This window comes from Crocodylus siamensis, chromosome 12 (assembly GCF_052110815.1).
Source record: "Crocodylus siamensis isolate JL-2025a chromosome 12, ASM5211081v1, whole genome shotgun sequence".
Taxonomy (NCBI): domain Eukaryota; kingdom Metazoa; phylum Chordata; order Crocodylia; family Crocodylidae; genus Crocodylus; species Crocodylus siamensis.
The window spans coordinates 48900005-48920641 of NC_143406.1; the positions used below are offsets into that span (position 1 = coordinate 48900005).

Consider the following 20637-nt stretch of genomic DNA (forward strand, 5'->3'; position numbering starts at 1 on the left):
CCCCCCAGTGTATCCTGGCGCCGTGCCCCCATCCCCGTGCCCGCCAATACACCTCAGCGCCGTGCCCCCATCCCCGTGCCCGCCAATACACCTCAGCGCCGTGCCCCCATGCCCGCGCAGCCCAGTACACCTCGGCGCCGTGCCCCCATCCCCGTGCCCGCCAATACACCTCGGCGCCGTGCCCCCATGCCCGCACAGCCCAGTACACCTCGGCGCCATGCCCCCATCCCTGTGCCCGCCTATACACCTCAGCGCCGTGCCCCCATGCCCGCGCAGCCCAGTACACCTCGGCGCCGTGCCCCCCAGTGTGTCCTGGTGCCGTGCCCCCATCCCCGTGCCCGCCAATACACCTCAGCGCCGTGCCCCCATCCCCGTGCCCGCCAATACACCTCAGCGCCGTGCCCCCATCCTCGTGCCCGCCAATACACCTCAGCGCCGTGCCCCCATGCCCGCGCAGCCCAGTACACCTCGGCGCCGTGCCCCCATCCCCGTGCCCGCCAATACACCTCAGCGCCGTGCCCCCATGCCCGCACAGCCCAGTACACCTCGGCGCCGTGCCCCCATCCCCGTGCCCGCCAATACACCTCAGCGCCGTGCCCCCATGCCCGCGCAGCCCAGTACACCTCGGCGCCGTGCCCCCCAGTGTGTCCTGGCGCCGTGCCCGCCAACACACCACCTCAGCGCCGTGCCCCCACCCCCGTGCCCGCCAACACACCTCAGCGCCGTGCCCCCATGCCCGCACAGCCCAGTGCACCTCAGCGCCGTGCCCCCCAGTGTGTCCTGGCGCCGTGCCCCCGTGCCCCCCAGTTCCCCCGTACTCACAGCGCGGCGGCGGGCGCGGGGCCGCGGGCGGGCGGGGGCTGGCGCAGGCCGCGGGACGAGCAGTTGAGCAGGCAGGAGCCGGCGGCGCAGGAGCAGGCGCAGGCCCCGGCCCCGGCCCCGGCGGCGGTGGCTGAGGCGGCGGCTGAGGCGGCGGCGGCGGCGGTGGCTGAGGCGGCGGCGGCGGCCCGGGCCGGGCGGGCGGCGGCCAGGAGCAGCAGCGGCAGCAGCGGGATGAGGCGGCGGCGGAGCGGGCTCCAGGCGGGGCGCGGGGCTGCCGTGGGGCCATTTCCCAAAGGCATCGCTCACTGCGGGCACGGCATGGCCTCGGCCCCGGCCCGCCCGGCCCGGCCCGGCTCGGCTCGGCTCGCTCCTGCCCCTGCCCTGCCCCTGCCCCGTGCTGCGCGGCGCCGCGGGCCCGGGACGATGCGGCTCCGCCCTCCCCGCGCCGCCCCCGCTGCGCCCGCCCCGCTCCGCTCCGCTCCGCTCCAGCCCCAGCGCCAGCGCCCGGCCGCTGCCCCTTCCTGCTCCGGCCGCCGCCGGCCCGGCCCCGGACAGCCCCGCCACCGCCACGGCCGCCGCGTCCAGCACGGGCCCCGGGCCCAGGGGCCCCCGGCACGTGCATCGCACCCGGGCCCATGCACACACACACGATGTGAGTGAGCACCCTGTTCACATGCATGCGCACACACCGTGAGCACCCCGGTCACATGCACACACCCTCTCTGAGCACCCCAGGGAGCCGAGCCGAGCTGCGCGCCAGGGTTCCCACACGCCCCGGCTCTCAGAGCGCTAAAGCAAACCCCTTCCCATCAGTGACATGGTCACAAGGCCTGAATTACACAGGCCCAGATCCCAAACAGCTCACCGAACTCCTCTTTCAGCACCAGAGCTTTCCTGGTTGCCTTTTTGGGTCTAATTCGATATAATTTGCTATTTAAGCCTAGCATCTCAATGGCTGCAGCCAGGCCAGGTCCCGGCTAGAGGCTCAGACCAACCAAATGAGGAAGGGTTTCCCCGTCCCCCAGTCCGGCCTGGGGGGTTGTGATCCTGGCTGGATCAGGGCCACATGCAGCCCATTGTCTGTTTCTAGCAGGAAGCGCGGGCCGCCAGCCAGAGGGAGGAGAGGACAAAGCGGAGCAGACTTGTGGGGCTGCCCTTCTTGCTCAGTGCCTGAGTGCTTGGTTTGCAAGCAGGAAAACTTGGGCAGCGTCCGGGGCTCTCTCACCACAAACAGCAAACACGGGTGCTTGTAGGGCCGAAAGAGGGGTGAGCCCACGGCATCGGACCACAAGCAGAAAGAGGCGCCATGGGCATCCCAGACGGTGCCGGCGCTGGTGCAGAGAGCGCCGTGCAAGGCGGGCACAGGGAGCTTGCCGCCAGCAGGCGGGAGGGGGAGGCCCAGCACCCTCGTTTGCAGACCCACAGTCAAGTCCAGATGTGCCCCAGCGGGAAGGCACTGCTCTAGGCCAGGGGTCTGGCTCAGCATCTCGGCAGAGAGGCAGACCTCGGGAGGCAAGGTGAAGGCGAGATGGTAAGGGAGAAGGAGGTGGGAGCAGCAGTCAGAGACACGAACAGCGTCCAAACCAGCCTTGCTTTGAGGCCAGCTTCTGCTCAGGAACCAGCTGCCCGTGTGTGGCCCTGCGCGTGCAGCCACAAAGCTCTCCTTAGCTGCTGGCTAAGACAGAGCTGCTGGCCCCATGCAGGCACGGGCCTGCCTGAGCTTTGCTGCAGGCTCCCGGTGAGGTGGGCGCAGCCCTCCCGCGACCGCAATGCAAGCCTCCACTCTGCGAAGCTCGCTCGGGGGTTTTGACTAAATAAGGCCTGCAGCCTCCAGTCTGCGATCTTTCTCGATGAGATTCCAGGGATTTTTGCCATCCTCCGCAACGTCTGGCCCTTCCTAAGCAGCAGCGCTGCCCAGCGAAGCCCCCGTGGTTGCAAGTCACGGGAGCAGTGGGGCAGCGTCGGGCCGCATGGCTCCCGGGGCCTTGGCCGGGGTGTGCTGGTGCTTGGGGTCCAGCGCACGCCGCATGGACAGAGCAAAGCCTTGGATGGGGGTTCACTTGAGGGGCCCTCCTCATCCCTCCGGGAGGCAGCACTCAGACCAGGAGAGGTGGGAGAGGACAGAAGGCTGGGGAGATGCAGATGCAAGCAGCAGGGAGACGAGACAGTGTTCAGGGTGGGATTGGGGGTGTCGGGGGGGTGAATTCAGGGGCTCCAGGCTTTGTCTTTCACCACAGCTAACCTCACCTGCCGTGGGGGCGATGTCTGACCCCGGCGGCAGGTTTGTCGTGCATGCGTCACGACTTTTACCCCCTGCCTGGGGAGAATCGATGCTGTTCTTGAAGCATCAGCTCCCAGAGTCAGGTGAACGTGTCGGGATCCCAGATTTCCCTAGAAAAGAGGGCTTCCAGCGCCTCCTCCACGTGGGAGAAAGCTGCACGTTCAAACCTTCAAAACTGCAACCGGGTGGCAAAGAAAGACGAGCTCTACACGTGCCTAGGTCTGACCTCATGACGTTCTTTGAGCACCGGCAGCTGCCGTGTTTGCAGCCCTGGGTATGCAGTCAATATTGCATGTGCATCCTTGAGACATCACATAGCCCTATATATCTGTATACTATAGGTGTCACTCCTATATGCCTCTGTTACCCCTCTCCTCTGCTTGCTAGGCTGGCTGCTCTGCGGTGCTCAATAAGCAGCATCCCTTGGTCCAGCAAAGCATCCAAGCCCCAACTGAACCCTGAGCGTGTGTGTGGCGCCGTGGACGCCGATGGAGCAATGTCAGTCCACACCCGCCATGTCCAGAGCACTGTGTAAGCATTAGGCAATCTCATGGCATCTAGTTTCCCTCCTTGGCAGGCTTTTTGTGTCTGTGAGAGCTGCATTTGTGAAAACATCCGTGCTTTTTGGGCTGGAAATCCCCCCCAAAAGACGCAGCATCCCTTGCTTGATGAATTAGGCCAGAAATAGCGCTGTGTTTACTACTTTCTGAGTTGATTGCGAAACATTTATTTCTGCTTTCCCTGGTTGTAAATATTTCTTTTTTTCTCTAACCCTCTGGCATTAATATCCACATCCGCTACAAATTACCCTTTCAGAAAACGGCAAGGAAAACCCATCTATCCATCTGTCCACCCATCCATCCGCTCATCCATCCATCAATCCACCCATCCATCCATCCATCCAGCTGGAGATTTTAGTGTAATCAACAGCGTCGCTCGTTCCTGTGACTGAGCAAATGAAGACCCGATGGAGTTGCATTTCCCTCCCCCCAAACAATAAAACGGACAAGCTGTTTGGAGGACTAAACAAAGACATCATGGGTGGGGTAGGAAACCACGCAGTGAGTCTTGATAACACTGCAGAGGATGCATGGTTTGCATTGACTCATGCCTGGTCTGGCAGGACGGTCTCGTTACTGGGATGCATTGTGCAATGCAAACTGCGCACGGCCACGGAGGACGTCGTTAGATCCAGGACCGTCTCCACAGAGCGATTCTTCTGCATCCTCACCCGTGGCGCATGAATTGCACATTTCTCAAACGCGGTTTACATGAAATCAAAAAGAAATATGAGAAATCAGCTGAGCAGACGTGTGTTTCTGCCCAGCCCCCTGCCCTGCCTCAGAGACCCCACCATTGATTGCCCACCGTCTAGGCTGTAGGCAAGCATAATAATGTATCACAGGGGATGCGACGTTGCATAACAAGCCAGAGAATGTGGTGGTTGAGCTGGAGCATCCAGACCCTGAGACCCGGGCTGCAGACAGATGTAGCACTTGCCCTGTGACAGCGCGACTCTTACTGCTACAGGCCCCCATAGCCACCTGCGTGCAGCAAAACCTGGGAATGCAAAAACCTAGAACTCTTGGTTCAGAGATGATCCCTCGTATTAGACCAACTGAGAAATTGCAAAAAAATATATCTTTTTCTGCAAGCTTTCAGGCTCACACACCCTTCAACAGGCTCAGGGAAAGTTAAAGATGGTAAAAAGTCCCCATATGTAGGAAATATCCAGCCTCAGCTTCCTCTGTGCGAAAATTAAGTGTTTTTCCTATATGCAAGATCTTTTTACTATCTTTAACTTTCCCTGAGCCTGATGAAAGGTGTGTGAGCCCAAAAGCTTGCAGAACAAAAAATTAAAAAAACCCTTTTTTTCCAATTTCGCAGTTGATCTAATAAAAAGTATCATCTCTAAACCAAGAGTTCTAGATTTTTGCATTTCTTTTTGTCTGGGACCAACACAGCTACCAAATCCATCCACAAAACCCAGGTTCATTCACTGTTCACGTGACAGCCATTTAGCTCAATGGCGTCGCTATGGGAATGAGAGGTCAGACCCCAGGGAAGCACCCTAACCACTAGGCTACAGCATCACTCCTGTCTGCTCTCCCAAAGACACTTTAATCCCCATGTGTGCAGTGATCCCAGTGGGTGGAGGGTGCTTTAACCGCTGGCTGCTGTGCCCAGAGGGGACCACGCGTCCTCATCCTCTTTCGGTCCCTGGGAGGAGCAGAGGAATCCCATCCGCAGGCTCCCAAGCGACCCGGAAGATCCCAGCCCCACCGTTCATTTTTCCCTCTCCACAGTTTCCCGTGGTTTTGCATTACCATGCAGTACATCTCGCCCCTTCCCTGTGAGATGAAATCACAGGGTCCTTATGAGCAGATGTCTCTTGTTTCAAAGGGAAAGAGGGAGCCCTGCTCTGGCTTTGAAAGGGAGCCTGCCTTGCAGAGTGGGCCTGGAGCCCAGGTAAGGGAGGCACCGCCGAGCCAGAGACGGAAGAGACACCCAGTCCTGAGTCTTCTCCTGGGCCGTCCTGGGGTACCCCGTCTCCCCAGGCATTGCAGAAGGCACAGCACCCCCAATAAGTGGGCATTGCATCTCTCACTCTGACTGCACCTTTTCCCTGTTTTAGGTCCAGGCCGTCAAGACCACCCCAGACATTGCAGCGACAGCTCAGCTGGAGCCCAGAGCTCCCTGTTTCCAACCCTCCAGCACACGGACTCACCCTGTCAGTGTCGGCAGGTGAGGGTTTATGACACACAGTAGGGTGGTTTGGCTTCCACCCTGCAGAGGATGGCCACTGACTTGCCCCGCCGGTTCATGCCATGCATGTTGCCGAAACCATTTCGCTGGCACTCCACGCCATCTTCCGTTAACAACGAACACCTCGACAGAGGGCAATTTGCCCTGAATTCAATACCCCATCGATCACCACTGCAGAGAGATGAAATGCAAAACACCACCGCTTTTATTGCCTGCACAACGCACGTTTTTCCGCTCCTGCTTTTATGCATCACCCTTCCCAGGCTTGGAGAGGGGGTATATCTGAGGAGGGAAGCGTGGCTGGAAATTTCCAATACTGCTTTTATCACAGGCCTTGGGGTATTTGTTGGTAAAAGCTGGACTCCGGTTACTGGGCAGGAAGCTCTGAGCTTTTTGAACAAAGGTCCCTGGCTATCGCGGCTGCAGGGGAAGCTGCAATGTACAGCTCTTAAATGTTTCTATCTTGAGGGGCAGACGAAAGCGTGCGACTTATGTGGTGTTTTTAAAAGCGAATGCCTTTTAACTCCTATTTCTGGAGGGGACGGTTTGAGTCATGAATTTTGTTTTTTTGGCAATACCCAATACTGAGGCTTTGATCCAAAGGGAACCAAGAAACCTAGCTCCTGCCTGCCCTCTCCCTGCAAACAGGCAGAAAGCAGGGCCTGCCGGGGTGGTGACGGGGCCTGCTGAGGTGGCTCTTTGTGCAGGGTCCTCAGCGTGGCTGGTGGCCTTTTGGGGGGCTGTCTTCCCCCAAAAGGAGATAAGGGGCAAGTAACTACCAGGTTGGGAAGCATCCCATCCCACGTGGTGCTGGCGGAGTGGCCACCGCTCTCTCCATCTCCTGTCTCTTCCAGCTGCAAAATGGAAATGAGCCCTGGGCAAAGTCACCGAACCAGCGTTTGTCACGGTCCCTGATCCATTTGCTTGGAGCAACCTCGTCTTGCTGGAGAAATGGAGCCTTGCGCTCACCCATCGGCTCTGCCCCACAGCGGCCTACGTACCCGGCTCTGTGTACCCGGGTGCATTCAGTGCACCCCCAGGCTCAGGGCTAGGACCGAGTCAGCGGGGCTGAACATGATTAGCTGCTGCTGCTTAGGGGGCCTGAAGGGCTGAGACACCCTGGCCCTGGGCGATCGCTCCACTTTGCATCTTCTAGCCTGCAGTTCACAGAGCGCTTTAGCTCTTGTCATCAGGCAGTGCTGCGGGCAACGAGTGTGGGCCTCTGTGTGCACACGTGGCAGGACCTGCCGTGGACACGACGATGCGCCTCCACGCCCAGAGGTGAGAGTGGACACCTTTAAGGACAGGGTCCCACTTAGCTCAGCTGGGCCAGGACGACAAAGGGCTGAGCTGGCATCCTACACAGGGGCTGGCACCTGGGTTGGTCCCTCGGGCTCGGTCAGTGCCCTCACGCTCCCTATGCTCACGCTGCCCACGCAGTGTCCTAGTCCCTAGGGTATGAATAAAAGGAGGAGATGGAGGGACCGAGGACGTCTGCTGTGGTTTGGCCTTTCTCCGGTGGCACCTGGAGACTCGTGAGTGCCGCCCACCTGGGGTGGGGGTAGGAGACGCCTCCATCAGCACAGGACCTGCTCTCGGCAGGGCAGCCGCAGCTCTGACAGTCCCCTCCCAATCACGCTACAAACCGACATTGCATTTGTCCAGGGATAAACCATTTTATCCTGGGACAAAGCGAGATCTTTCAGATGTCCGTGTCTGTTGTCCCAGGCTAAATCCTAAGAAGGTTCATGGGATAAGGAGGACTAATGATTTATCCTGGGACATGGCAAAGTGCATCTGAACAGTTATCCTGGGGCTGCATCGTCACATCAGTGGCAGAAAAGCAGCAGTGTCGTTCAGCCACTCACTACAACCTGATAAGAAGGGCGACGTGTGTGCACACCTTTATTTCTGTTCCGGGATAAATGCGGGCACAGTGTGTCCAGGGATAAATGCAATGTATGGTCCTAAAAGAAATGCAAAAAGCTAGAACTCTGGGTTCGGAGATGATACCTTTTATTAGACCAACTCAGAAACTGCAAAACAGTTATCTTCTTCTGCAAGCTTTCAGGCTCGCATGCCCTTCCTCAGGCTCAGGGAAAGTTAAAAGATGGTAAAAAGTCCCCATAGGTAGGAAATAAATTTCATTTTTGTACAGAGGAAGCTGAAGCTGGAAATCTCTTCCTCTGGGTCGTTCCTAGACTTTTTATGCCTGAGATGGTGGAGAGAGAAGGGCCGACTGCTGCAGATCCTCCGCGGGTGGGGATCGGTGGAGCTGTGCTGGGCACTGAAGTCCGTGGCCCGGGACCTGCAGCAAAGCTGTCTCTACCGAGATGTCTTGTCCCTTTTGCTGGCAAACTCCCCAAGGGTGAAGCTGGGTTGTGAGCCATGGAGAAGAAGAAGGGCATTGCCCGCGCAGGCAGAGACGGCCTATTCCCCTCAGCACCATGGCGTGCGGTGATGCCCAGCCTGAGTGAAGGTGCCAACACCTGGCCTGGTTTAAGGATGATTTCTGTGTGGACTGGAACCGGTGCAATGTGTGTTGGCTGGCGATGATGAGGATAGCCCCTGACAGCGCAGCCACGGAGAGGCCTGGGGACAGGAGAGAGCCCTCATTTGTGTCCTCCGCTTGCTGTGCTCCCTGCGGCAGTCACTATAGACGGGGACTTGCGAAATGTTTCTGGCTGGTGGCTGCAGATGGAGAGGCTGGCAGTCTTTTGGGCAGGATTGAAGGGGCTGGTGGGGTGGCTGGTCCCCCCGGTTATTCCCAGGACGGGGCGGCTCGGGTGGTGGCAGGGAGCTCTTGCTCTCACCCGTCAATCAGCCAAGGGGCCTCATGCTGCTCTGCCCTCGTGGTGCTCGGCAGAACCAGCTATGCACTGGAGGGGGCTGGGAAGGCTGGGGGGACCCCGGCTGGGGCATGTCCCACAGCGCGAAGGAGAGATGACATTTGAGAACAGCCATGGGAGTCGGTATTTTTTACTTTCCCAGGGCAGTTCTGCACCTTCCCCTCCTTTGACGCTGGGTCTCCATTTTCAACCAACTTGGGGGTGGAAAACAGTGATTTGTCATTGTCTTCAATCGAAAAGCTGCTCCGGCTTCATCAGAGCTGGGGCTGCTTTTTAGAAAAACATTCCCTGTACGCAGTGCTCCCAGCTGGCCTCGCCCTCAGCCTTGCAGCAAAGTTTGAAGTCCTGCTTTGTGCACTCTGATCAGTGCCATCTCCCCAGGCCTGCCCCGCCGTGTTAGTACAGCCTGCTACAGCATTTGCTGCCCTGTGTCCAGCCAGACAAGGGACTAGGAAATGGGCAGTGGATGCTGGAAACGAACTCCATGCCAGGGGAAGCAGCAGCTGGATGCATCTCTGGAACAGCGATTCAATAAAACATTGGAGGAAGCGACCCAGAGAGGTTGGGGAACCTCCATCCCTGGAGGTTTTTAAGACCTGGCTGGACAAAGCCTTGGCTGGGATGATGTAGTCGAGGCTGGTCCTGCTCGGAGCAGGGGAGTGGACTAGATGTGACCTCCTGAGCTCCCTTCAACCTGAATTTCCTATGACTGTATGGGTGGACCTAGGATTTTGAAAAGAGGGGTGCAGTCAATGGGGCACATCACATAATAGCGCAACACTCCAGTTACTAGAAGCTTTCCTAATATCCTAGGGAGTTAGTGCTATATTATTCAGTTTAAGATTGAAGCAAAAATAAATCTAGCTATTGGAATGTGCACTAATTTGCTAGATTATATATAACGCGATAAAAACACAACACGCCAGGCAAAACATAGTCAAAATAGTCAAAAAATATTGTGTCATCAGTCCTGCAATCATTCGAGTTAAATGTATGTCTCTCATTCAGATTTACAAAACACAGCCTAGCCTTCTTGAGCATCTTGACAGTGCCTCCAAAACTTCACTGTCAGTCATTTCTGCACCTGAGCTAATATTCCCACACTAGAGCTGGAGCTAAAAACAGTCTGCAGGGCAGTGAAATAGAGGAGAGGCCGTATCAGGAAGGACTTAGGGACAACACTGCAGAGAAAAGGATATTTGAACAGTGGAGCATCAAGGCCATTAAAAAGAAGAGTGGGTCGTTCACACCTGTGAAGTGAAGAGATGGGGAGGGCACCCATTCGCTTTGCTGGGGCAGGAGGGGAGGTTTCCAGCAACACCTGCAGGGAGAAATGCATAAAAGGCTAGGAAATATTTACTTGTAAAACCCCAGAGGGACTCCAAGCTGAAGCAAAACCCAAAGCAGCTTTGCGCTCATTTATCAAAGCCCATTCACCACGAGGTCGATGGCATCTGGAATCCCCTGGCTCTGGAGGCTAAGCAGGCAGTTAATTAACTGTCCCGCAAACTTCCCAACAATTTGTTGCTGCACTTGGGAGGGTTTTGCCAACAGGAAGCATTAGACCTGCCCTGCACAACCTTAACGAGGGCCGTGCAAACCCGCAGCATCATCTTCAAACTCTTGGACTCTTAATTAAACGAAATGAGGCCATCTGCCAGCCATCCCGCTTCAGTGCCAGCACGGGAGGGTGCCACGTGGTGAGCAGGAAAAGGAGGAGCGATTGATCTCCAGGCTCATAAATATTGTTAAGAGAGGAGCTGCCAGCACCTAATCGGTGACCTGTCACCAGTAATTTGGCCGGCGCGCTGATGAATCACTGAACAAACTGAGCACTTCGATACTGGGTCTCCCCCATCACTCATCCATTTGCCACTTCAAAGGGTGGCAGAGAAATAGTGCAGATGACGGTGGGCGTGCGCCTTGCTGTGCAGGTTTCTGGGCCTGGCGCTAGGCAGGAGTTGCCATCAGAGCAGGGCTTTGCCAGGCCCTGGAGCCCCAGCCTGCACAGGATACAGGCACCTGCACTGCACAGGGGTGCTCGACCCGCCCTTCACGGGACTTTCACCCTCATCCCAGCCGCCGGCCTGGGCTCTGAAACATCATCTCCACTCCTTCATCAGCGGTCGCTCTCCCTTTTTAGCATCATGCCTGATTTTGCAGGGCCCCAAAGCCCAGCACGCTGCAGCTTTCTGGCAGGTCCCCTCTCAGCCCTGGAAGTCTCGACTCTGCAAAGTCCGCACTTGACTTTAAACACACGCTGTGCCAAGCGGCACCGTAATCTGTGAGCCAAGCAGCCGTCCCCGTCTTCACACTCGCCCCCACTCTGGGGCTCCGAGCACAACCAGCATCGCTCTCTGGCCCGCTTTGGTTCCTGCTCTGTCTGTCTGAGACTGGATGCCAGACCTGTGGTGAAGTAGATTCGTTCTCGCTGACTTGCCTGGTATTACTCTCTCTCCAATTCTTTATACGTCTCTCTGTGTTTTTTCCCCTTACTGTCTCAGGGCATTAAAAGCTGTCTGTTCTGAGCTCTTTGCGGTGATTCATAGTTGGTTTTTCCCCTGACTGGCTCACAGTTACTTCAAGCCAGTCTCATCCCTATTTTTATAGCACAGGTCTGTGCAGGAAGGTTAGCTCAGTGGTTGGCTTGCCATCCAGAGACTTTAGCAACCCTGGTTCAATGCCCTCTGCTACAGCCTGCCTGGGTGACCCTGGGGTCTGTGTGTGTCTTGGTTTCCCACCTGCACAATGGGGATAATAGCCTTGGACTACTGCAAAGGGATGTGGGGTGCCTAGATTTTTTTTTGGTAAAAAAATGTGTGTGTGTGTATGTATATATATGTGTGGGTGTGTGTATCTATATATATACATACACACAGAAGGTATGTGTGTGTATATATATATGTATGTATGTGTGTGTATACACACACACACACACACACACCTTCTAGTCACTGATCATTGCCTCCTTAACCCACCATAGGAGCACATGCCCAGATGCTATAGTAGTCTCCGTCTCAGTGGTTACCAGGTTATAATGTCTGCGACTTTGGCTCTGCTCTCCAACCCGAGACTCTTCCCGGGGAGGTGAGTAGGCTGCGTGTTTATTTTCACTTTGCTCCGAGCTGAGCCCAGCCGCGCAGCGTAGAGCATTGCAATGCACCACATATCCTGGACCCGCCTCCGGGCCTTGCAGCCGGGAAGCTGAATATAATTTTTCCGCTCCCCTGGCCCATATGGGAAAGGACGCGGCTTAAAGGGCTCGAGGATCTGCAACTTCAAAGCTCTTCCTCTTAGGGCACCGGGCACTGCACTGCTGGATGCCCCTGGGCAATTCTCTCTGCTCAGTTTGCTGAGCTATGAAGCAGATGAAGGCCTGCCGTATGTGCCTTGTGGGGTGCTGTGAAGATTAAGAGACTTATCCTTTGCTTGGTATCACAGCAGCAGCAGGAGGTCCCAGCTGAAATCACAGCCTCCATGTGCTAGGTACTGTACGTGTGCTGTGAGACAGCACACAGCCCAAGCAGACAAGACAAATCATTGAGGGGTGACGGGTAAGTTGTTATGCTCATTGCACCCTGAAGAAGTGAGACAGAGATAGAAGAGACTAGCCCAAGGTGACCCAGTGAATCGGTGGCAGGGAGGGGAATGGACCTCCCCACCCTCTAGCCTCTCACTGCTTGAACTTCTTCCAGATCTCCTCCAAGTGCCATTGCTGGAAAGGGCCCCCACAGACCCGATCCTGCTGGGTGCTGTGGTAGCTATTCGGGTCTGGGAACTGTTGCCTCTGGCACACGTTGCTGATTCCTGGGAGTGGGGCTCGGTGATGCTCTACGAGTGATCTCTAGCAGCGATGCGTGAGACTTGGGAGCCATCTGGTGCAAACCTTTCTGGTCCTCAGGGGTGACTAGCAGGAGAAAGAACCCGGCACAGTATCCGTTAAGGGGCCTGTGGTTGGAAACCGGCTCTCCCGGGGACATGGAAGGCCTGGAGGTATCAGTCCTAAGGTGGCAGACTTAGGTCCCACAGCAAAGCACAGCACAGCACAGCACAGCACAGCACAGCACAATCAACCGCTTCCAATTAAGTGCTGAGTGGATAAAAAGTTTATCTCTGACCCTGGTCTTAATGAGGAGGTTTGATGACCCCTCAGCCTGGCAGCTCCAGCTGCAGTGGAGTTGCTCAGCCGTTCTTGCAGAGAGCTGACGCATCCCCTTGGCTTGGCACAGCCCCTGCCACTGCTCCGGCAGGTGGTTGTTTGCGAGCTGCAGACAGATCCGATGCGTCTGCCTTTGCTCACAGGAGCAACCTCCCCTCGCGGGGCCAGGCACCTACGTACCAGGGTGCCAGGTGGGCGGAGAAGATGGCAGTGTAGGGTCCTGGCAGAGGGGGAAACTGAGGCAGGCCTGTCCGGGGGATCGGCATTGTGGTCTCACTCCCTCCCTGACATTTCCACAGTCAGGCTGCATGGCCCCTCCGCATGCCTGATGACTAGCCAGGGATGGCAGATGGAGACAGATGCCTCGTGGGTCCCTGGGGATGCAGTAATGATGAAGAGCTAGACCCAAATTTCCCCCGATCTATAACCCCGTGCAGGCAAGAGACAAATGTGATGGAGGCGGGAGGTGCCAGCCGGCAGCCTGGGCATTCGGGGCAGGAGATGCAACCCCCCGCAGGGAGCCAAGCCAGGCAGTCATTTCCAGCTGGTCCCCGGAAAAGGCCACCCCACAACATGGTAGTTAATGAGCAGCAGCAGGTGCAGCACTAGCAGGGGAGAAGCAAAGCAAAGGGAAGGAGGAGAGCAGGGCAGGGGACAGGTAGCATAGCCTGCTGCCTCTGTCCCCACCAGCCACCTGCATCAGCTGAGCCAGGGGTGGTTTGGGCGATGGCCTAACTCACAGAGGACGCAGCAGGGGCCCAGCGACACCCAATGTCCCCTTGCTAGCCAGAAGGAAACACCCTGCTGCTTTGCAAGTGGATTTGCCTTGCAAATTTGTTCTGGCTCCATATCAAAGGCTTAGCGAGAGTCTGCACTCACGGAGCCGCTAGGTTCCTCCGTCCTTCGGACCTGTGCTCCAGGGACAGGGTGACAGATGTCATTCAGGAGCTCAGAGGGGCAAGTGGCGGCTGTCCTATGCGACAGATGATAGAAAGAAACCAAGAAGCCCAAGCTCCAAAACACGGGGGCCTCAGGGCTGCGAGAGGCAGGGGAAAGAAGCTGGCAAAATCTGAGAGAGACCAGACCAAAAAAGTCTTCCAGCAAAATGGTGGATTTAAACATCTGTGGCTGCAAAGAAGAAAGCCAGGCAACTCCTGAGTGACAATAATTGATGGGCTGCATTTGACGAGATGCTGCCAGAGGAATTTCAATGACAAGCCGGCGTGAGGCTGACAAAGGAGATAAGACTGAAGTGGGAAAGGTACGGGAGCGATGGAAAGGGAGGAACAATCAACGGCGAGGGGAAGGTGCGGCAGCTCGGGCTGTGTGGGCTGCTCCATTTCCAAGGAGAAAGAACTTAGTGTATCTGAGGTGGCTCCGCGCCGGAGAGCGCACCCCACGCACTGCCTGCCAGCTGCTTGCAAAGGCACCTCCAGAAATACCTGCCTTCCTGCAGCCGTGCGGCCCCACAGGCCGCCCAGGGCATCCGCACAGAGATGCCTGGCATCACTGTCAAGGCCCTTCCTGGCTGGCGCCCACTGTCCATCAATACCGAGAGGCTGATGCCCGCCTCGTGAGCTTGTCTCATCAGCCTCTGTCATTAAGTCTTCGAACAAGCATCTTCGGTGCTTTTTCCTCTGCTGCCCTTCATGCCTGCATCTGCAAAACTCTCCCCCGCTGCCCTCCTTAAAGAGGCTCTTCTCCACCAGGTAGCCTACAAAGCCCTGGGGATGGTCGGCCCACTGCTGTGCTGCGACCATTGCCAGACTGCTCCGGTGCCCTCCCACCTGTCCACATCCAACTACCGTCTGTTGATGAGCTCCTTGGAGCATCTTTCTGCCCTGCAGTTGTAGAGGACCCCGCTCCGCTGGGCTGTTGTCCGTGACTGGGCTTGCACAGTGCAAATAACAGGCACCAAAGCCTTTTGCATCCACAGACAGCTGCTGCCTGGAAAGACCGTTCTCTCTGTTGTGGCTCGGAGCTGCCTTCCTCCCCCTGGCAGATGCACGCAACCAGCGGACGTTTCGTGTTGGCTTATGAAACCTGCTTTCAATTAATCAGAATTGCAACATGTTAATAGGCAAAGCTTTAGTTAGACCCTTGAATTGACTCACTTCGTTGTTGTGTAAGTCAGGGACTGCGGGAACGGAGCTATATCTGGGATTTAGCTGGATGCATGAACCCTTTCCTTACCCGGGGAAGTCCAGGCTAAGTAAGTTGGGTCTCCTACTTGCATGGACTTTCAGTGGCTTCCTTTGACAAGTCCAGCCTAAGGGCCAGGTTCCCAAAAGGACGTAGGTATCCAAAGATATAGAAGTGCTGAGGTGAGTTAAGTGCCTAGGACTTCAAATCCTGCAGCCCCAGGAGGCCTCCAGGTGCCCCCTCCCAGCTCAGGCCGGGAGGCTTTGATTGACCGTTGACAATCTCGTGCAGGAAAAGGGGCTCTTTGCTATGGAGCAGCTCGAAACAATACAAGCCCGGAGTGCTTGTCTGCTGCTTTTCATTTGGAGATCTCGAAGCACGTCCCAAGGGTGGGGAAATCACATTATCCTCTCTCTTTTCTGCTGTTAGGGGGAGGTAATTGGCTTTGCTTAATGAGGCCTGTGGCAGAGCTGAGCAAATAGCCCAAGTGCCCTCTCTCTCTGCCTTGTCGATGCTTCATGAGGTTTCACGGCTGCCCTTAGGGAGACAGAGACCAACAGGGCCCGTGGGAGGGAATCAAGGGAAAGGCATTATAGGAGGGTTAGCCAGAAGGTAATGGACCATATTTATCCCCACAAGAACTAGGGTGTGTTTGCCTTGGAGACGGTAGCGATGGCAAGGCAACAAGCTGGTTGGAGTATAACAGATTGGAGGGGCCGATCTCTTCTTGTCTGGGGGAAAAGGCCTGGGGGGATTTGCTTCCAGCTCCAACTTCCCTGCTCCCAGTCAAGTTACTTCACCCACATAATGAAAGGGAAACCAGCCCCTCTGTTGCACCGGGGCCTCTCTGCAGGACTTATATCCCCCTTCCACGTGCATGAGTCCAACAGAGGAATTTAAGTGCCCTGCCTGGTGCAGGCATCCCCTTGCGATGGGAAAGGACACGGAGATTTCAGGCTTCCCCAGCAAATTAGCAGGTAGTTGCATTAACGGCTTGCTGCTTCTGGTGACCAGTTCAGTGTTGTACGAGGCTCTGAGGTTTCCCCTCAGTTGCAAAGGGTTTCATAGGACAGAGGCTGTACAAGCCACCAAATCCCTCCCAGCTTGTAACGGCGCGGCACGGAGCTGGGAAAACCTCACGACGGATGAGAAGCCAGCACCAGACCGTGGGGGTCCGAGGAGAGCGGGGAAGCAGCCAGGGTAAACCCAGAGTCAGGAGTCAGGGAAATGCTCAGGACACGTTGAAGGGAGGTGGGCGCATGTGAATCACTGAGCGAGCGAGCGCCGCAGGGAGTTCAAATGTTCAGCGCTGAGGGGCACCAGGCTTGTTTACAGCCAGCAAAGAAATGAGTGTGCTGGAAGAAGCCAGGCTTTGGATGAGGCGTGTGCTCGAGGGCAGCGTGGCTTGTCCTCCGCTGGCACCGCTCTCGTTGCCGCCACATGTACAAGCGCCCATTGAGGTCCTTCCTGAGGGTAAAGGCTCCGGCAACCTTGGCGGGTTTGGTGCAGGGTTTCAGAGCTCGCCTACAAGTCAGGCCCTGCAAGACCAGGCCCCGGGTGAATTGGTAGGAGGGCAAGTGGAAACCCTGGGGAACGGGCCTCATGGAGGTGAGCAAGTGGCTGGGTTGAAGCAGGGACCCATCCCTTGGAGAGGAACGAACATGGATGGCATGGGCACAGCCTTTCATCCTCTCCTCCCCTGGGACGAGCCCCGTGAGACTGGGGTGGGGGGGTTGGATGTAATGCTCTGCCCTCCGGGTCGCCAGATCCCACTGAGGGCAGAGGATCCTCATTGCATTGTAGGGAAGGGCCAAGGCTGCCATAACCTGCGAGCTAGACCTGAAGGCAGGGCTGAGAGCAGACCCTCGCAAAACAGGATGAGAACTAGAGGCAAGAATAGCACGAGTCCATCCAGAATCATGCCAGCCTTCTTGCAGAAAGGGAATGGCCGTCGTTCAAATCCCGGGACCCCGGTTGGCTTCTGCAGGGCAGTTCTGTGCAGCTCCCAGCACAACGCTCTGCCTTCTCCGGGCACTGTGCAGGCCCCATCGAAAACAGGCCAGGAGCGGCTGCCCCCCCGCGTGCTGGGGCTGGAGTGCCAGGCGCAGAGCAAGGGCACTTGCAGACTGACCATGCCAGAAGGGATCCAGCCCGTGCCGCAGCCAGCACCACGGGTTTGCGATGCGCCGCTGGCCTCAAGAGGGCACCCTCACAACGCAGTATATGTCCGAGCCCGGAGGAGACCGGGGAGACGCGGGACCGTCACCTTGGGAGCTTTGCACCCACACACCCGCATGCAGAGCACCCCGCTGATCTCCAAGATGCTCAGGCTGGACTGGCCCAGGACGTCGGAGGGGCTTCACTTGCAGCTCTGCCTGGGCGAAGCGAACGTAGCAAGCGTGTGACATGCCCTGGCAATGAGAGGGAAAGCCCCTAACGCAGCCCATCTGCGGCTCCAGCTGCTCTCCCCTTGGAGAGCCAGATCCCAAACCTGGGAACTGCAGTCAGGACCTTAGATGCGCTTTGGAAACAACTTCATTTCCATCGTTCGGTGCCACTGTTGTCAGCAAATGCCTCACCAGTGGGAGGAATGTGATAGCCTCAGCTCTGCAGAAGGATAGTGGGCAACCTGGGGATGCAGACAGAGGGAGCGGGATAATTAAGAAGCAGTTCAGGCAGCCGGCACAACCCAGTGAGACTCTGCTCTGTTGCGAAGGAGCACATGCCACGCTTAGTTGGCATCGTGTGCTAATAAAGAGAACAAGTCCCACTCCTCAGTTGCTCTTTTGTTCATTCAATTAGGCACTGCCATTCTGCATGTAAGAGCCTTGCTCTAGCACTCGTTTGATACGGCCACCCTTTAAATAAAGGGCACATTGCAAAATAGCAGGAGAGGTGCTTCACATCTAGCAAAATCTCTCCTCTCACGTGCAGGCCTTTGGATAACCCAAAAAGGGACTCTGCCCATATATCTGGCACTGAAGAAGACAAGGTGCCTTTCCGGGCAGGGCTTTGGGAGCTCAGTCAGCCTCGGGTGGATACCACGGTAGTGCCGATAGCAATTTGCTCATCGTCGTGTGCTGAGCCTTCGTGCGACACTCTCTGGAGCTCTCGGCCACTTGGGACGTGCAAGGTGATGTCTGATAAATCATCAGGAGAAGAGGCCAAAAAAAGTTCTCGTTTAAGAAATCTGCTTGTGCGAGTGTCCCACCTGCGCTGGGAATAACCAGTGCAACACTCGGCCTTGACTCATAGAGGGACTTGTGCACCCAGCAACCCCAAACACGCGTGGTCCCCTTAGTCTGTTTTTAGTGCCTGCATCTCCTTCGGAGCATCTTTCATTTCCAGCAATCTCAGACATTACACTTAATTATTCCAGGTGCAATATTTCCAGGAGTCAACGTGATTTTTAAGTTGACCCTGGCCCTTTGAGCATGCTCCGAGTCCTTCTTGAAAGAGGGGCAAACTTGCTGCCCAAAGACACTTCTTTGTAGAAATGCATTTGCTAATGAATGACTCCACCCGTCTGCACTGAGAAGGTGACATGTCTCTTCTGACCAAAGCTGGACTCCTGGAGTCACAACTGTAGAGGTGAAGGTACCGCAAAATGTTACCTTATGGCACAGCTCTACCACCAAAGCCAAGCCACATATCTTCTGGGTTGGAAAAGCAAGAAGCCCCTCTTCCCCCCTCCCCGCTTCACTCTCCTCCCAGGATTATAAACTGCACAGAAGGCTTTGCTTTTGTGAAAAGAATGCACTGTTTACTATACACCTTACTAGTTCATTAACAACAGTTAATTAGCCCATAGGTCTTTGTCATACTGCAAAGCAAAGCTCATTTTTGAGCTCCTAGGAATCTGCTCTCCTGTCCTTGAAATCTTTGCCTTCTCCCTGTTCAGTATCGGCTTGGGAGGCAGTTTCTAGGAAGGCTGCCAGGTGATCTGTTCTCAGTGGGGAAAATCCAATAAGGCAGGCAGCTTTCCCCAGGTCCCAGGCTTGGCTTTGGGGGAATGAGAAGGGCAGCTTGGATCGCACCACCCTGGGTGCTGGAGATCATCAGCTTCTACAGGAGAGAGGAACAGATGGGGTTTGTGTTCCTACCCCTGCTGCTCCTGGTAACTCGCCACCCCCGTGCTGAAGTGCTCTGCTGTGACGGTGATAAGCCGCTATCTTTGTGTGCTTAGGATCAGGAAGGCAGTCAAGCAGATCTGCACTGCTTGGCTCAGGGAAGGGGGCAGCAAGCTTTCTGGGCTGCGACTGCACAGGTGAGGTGCTGGGCCAGGGCTCTCCAGTGGCTCTGTCCTGGGGGCTACACCTGCGTTGCAGACCCTTGGTCTTAAAAGGCTCATCCCGGCTCTGCTACAAACACCCATGTGGCCTTAAGTTAATGGCCTCGACTTATAGGTGCAGGCTGAAAATGGGAGAAGTCTTCAGATGGCTCCAGTGCCACACTTGACCTCATGCCTCTGCCTCCATCAAATGCAGCCGTCGCCTACACTGTGCCAACAGTGTGTTGTTCAGATACCCAGCCTCGTCCGACGACCTGCCCCTCTGCCCTCGCCTCCTGCTTCCATAATCGTCCCCCAAGCCCAGGCTCGGGTGCGCGAGGGTGGTGGAGCGGACGTCAAGCGTCGCGGCGCTCAGACCCGGGGCTGCCGGCTCCAAGTCTCGCTCTGAGCAGAGGTGGCTGTTGCATAGGCGCGCAGCACCGCCGGGCTCAGCGCTGCCCTTCCCAGCTTGTTTTCCTTGTTTATCATAAATAATTGCAATAGCAATTAGTGGCTGGCTTTCCATTAATAATTCTCCAATCGCCGCCTTCTAGGAGCCAGTTAAACAGAATGTGGCGGATGGTAATGGTCCCTGAATGAGCTGTTTTGGAGAGGAAAGGCTTGCTACGAGAACTTGTTACGCTTGTATCTGCAAGCAAGTCTCAGCGTTAGCCAAAGGGAACATGGAGGCGCTGGAGGATACAGGATTTGCCGTCCAGCCCAGCTCAGTGCCCTCGCTGTTGTCATCCCTGGCACTGTTTCCAGCAGCCGGCCGATACCCAGTGCTTTGGAAGAAGGCGAAAAGCCTCCCGCAAGCAGTTGGCAGATCCGCGCGATGCCCTCACGGCTTCTTGGCCCTTGCCCACCGTCGTCAGGCCCGAGCTAGGGGAGCTGATCTCAGCCGCCTGTAATGAAGCTCCCTCTGCGCTGAAGTTATGCAGGCCTTTAAAAAAAAAAGCAAAAAACCCAACCGCAGCAATTCTGCATCTCGGAAATCCTGGCACGGCTCTTGGCTGTAGGTTTAATAAGTCTTTGTTCCGGCAAAATTCCCTGGGGAGGCAAGACCTGGTTTAATCATAATTGTAAAAAACAGATCGGCGCTGGTCTGTGGCGCGGGCCTGTCCCCTCGCACCGGGCTGGGGCCGCGGGCCGCGGGCCAGGCCAGCACCCGGCAGCGCTGCTCTGCACAGGCGCCCCCCGAGGGGCTGGAGGCCCCGGCCTGCCAGAGGGGGGTCTCGTCACGGGAGCCGCGGGCCCAGCACCCAGGGCGAGGCCGCGGGGGGCCCGGCCCGAGGGCCGCCCCGGCGGCGCGGCCCCGGCCCCGCTGCCTGCCGGGGCGGGGGGAGCC

The 20637-nt window shown here is 56.7% G+C and overlaps 1 protein-coding gene and 1 long non-coding RNA gene across 2 annotated transcripts in view; one reads left to right on the plus strand and one right to left on the minus strand.

Moving 5' to 3' along the window:
• Positions 1-1460, minus strand: part of PKD1 (polycystin 1, transient receptor potential channel interacting) — a 104900-nt gene extending 103440 nt beyond the window's left edge. Inside the window, exon 1 of the mRNA XM_090024723.1 lies at positions 823-1460. Within this exon, the coding sequence (XP_089880849.1) occupies positions 823-1121 (299 nt within the window). The 5' untranslated portion in view covers positions 1122-1460. The remainder of the gene's footprint in view (positions 1-822) is intronic.
• A 1604-nt stretch (positions 1461-3064) lies between these two features.
• LOC149855149 (uncharacterized) lies at positions 3065-6348 on the plus strand. Its single transcript, XR_016438750.1, has 3 exons — positions 3065-3377; positions 3491-3634; positions 5739-6348. It is a non-coding gene; the product is annotated as an uncharacterized LOC149855149 (long non-coding RNA).
• Positions 6349-20637: the final 14289 nt, after the last annotated feature.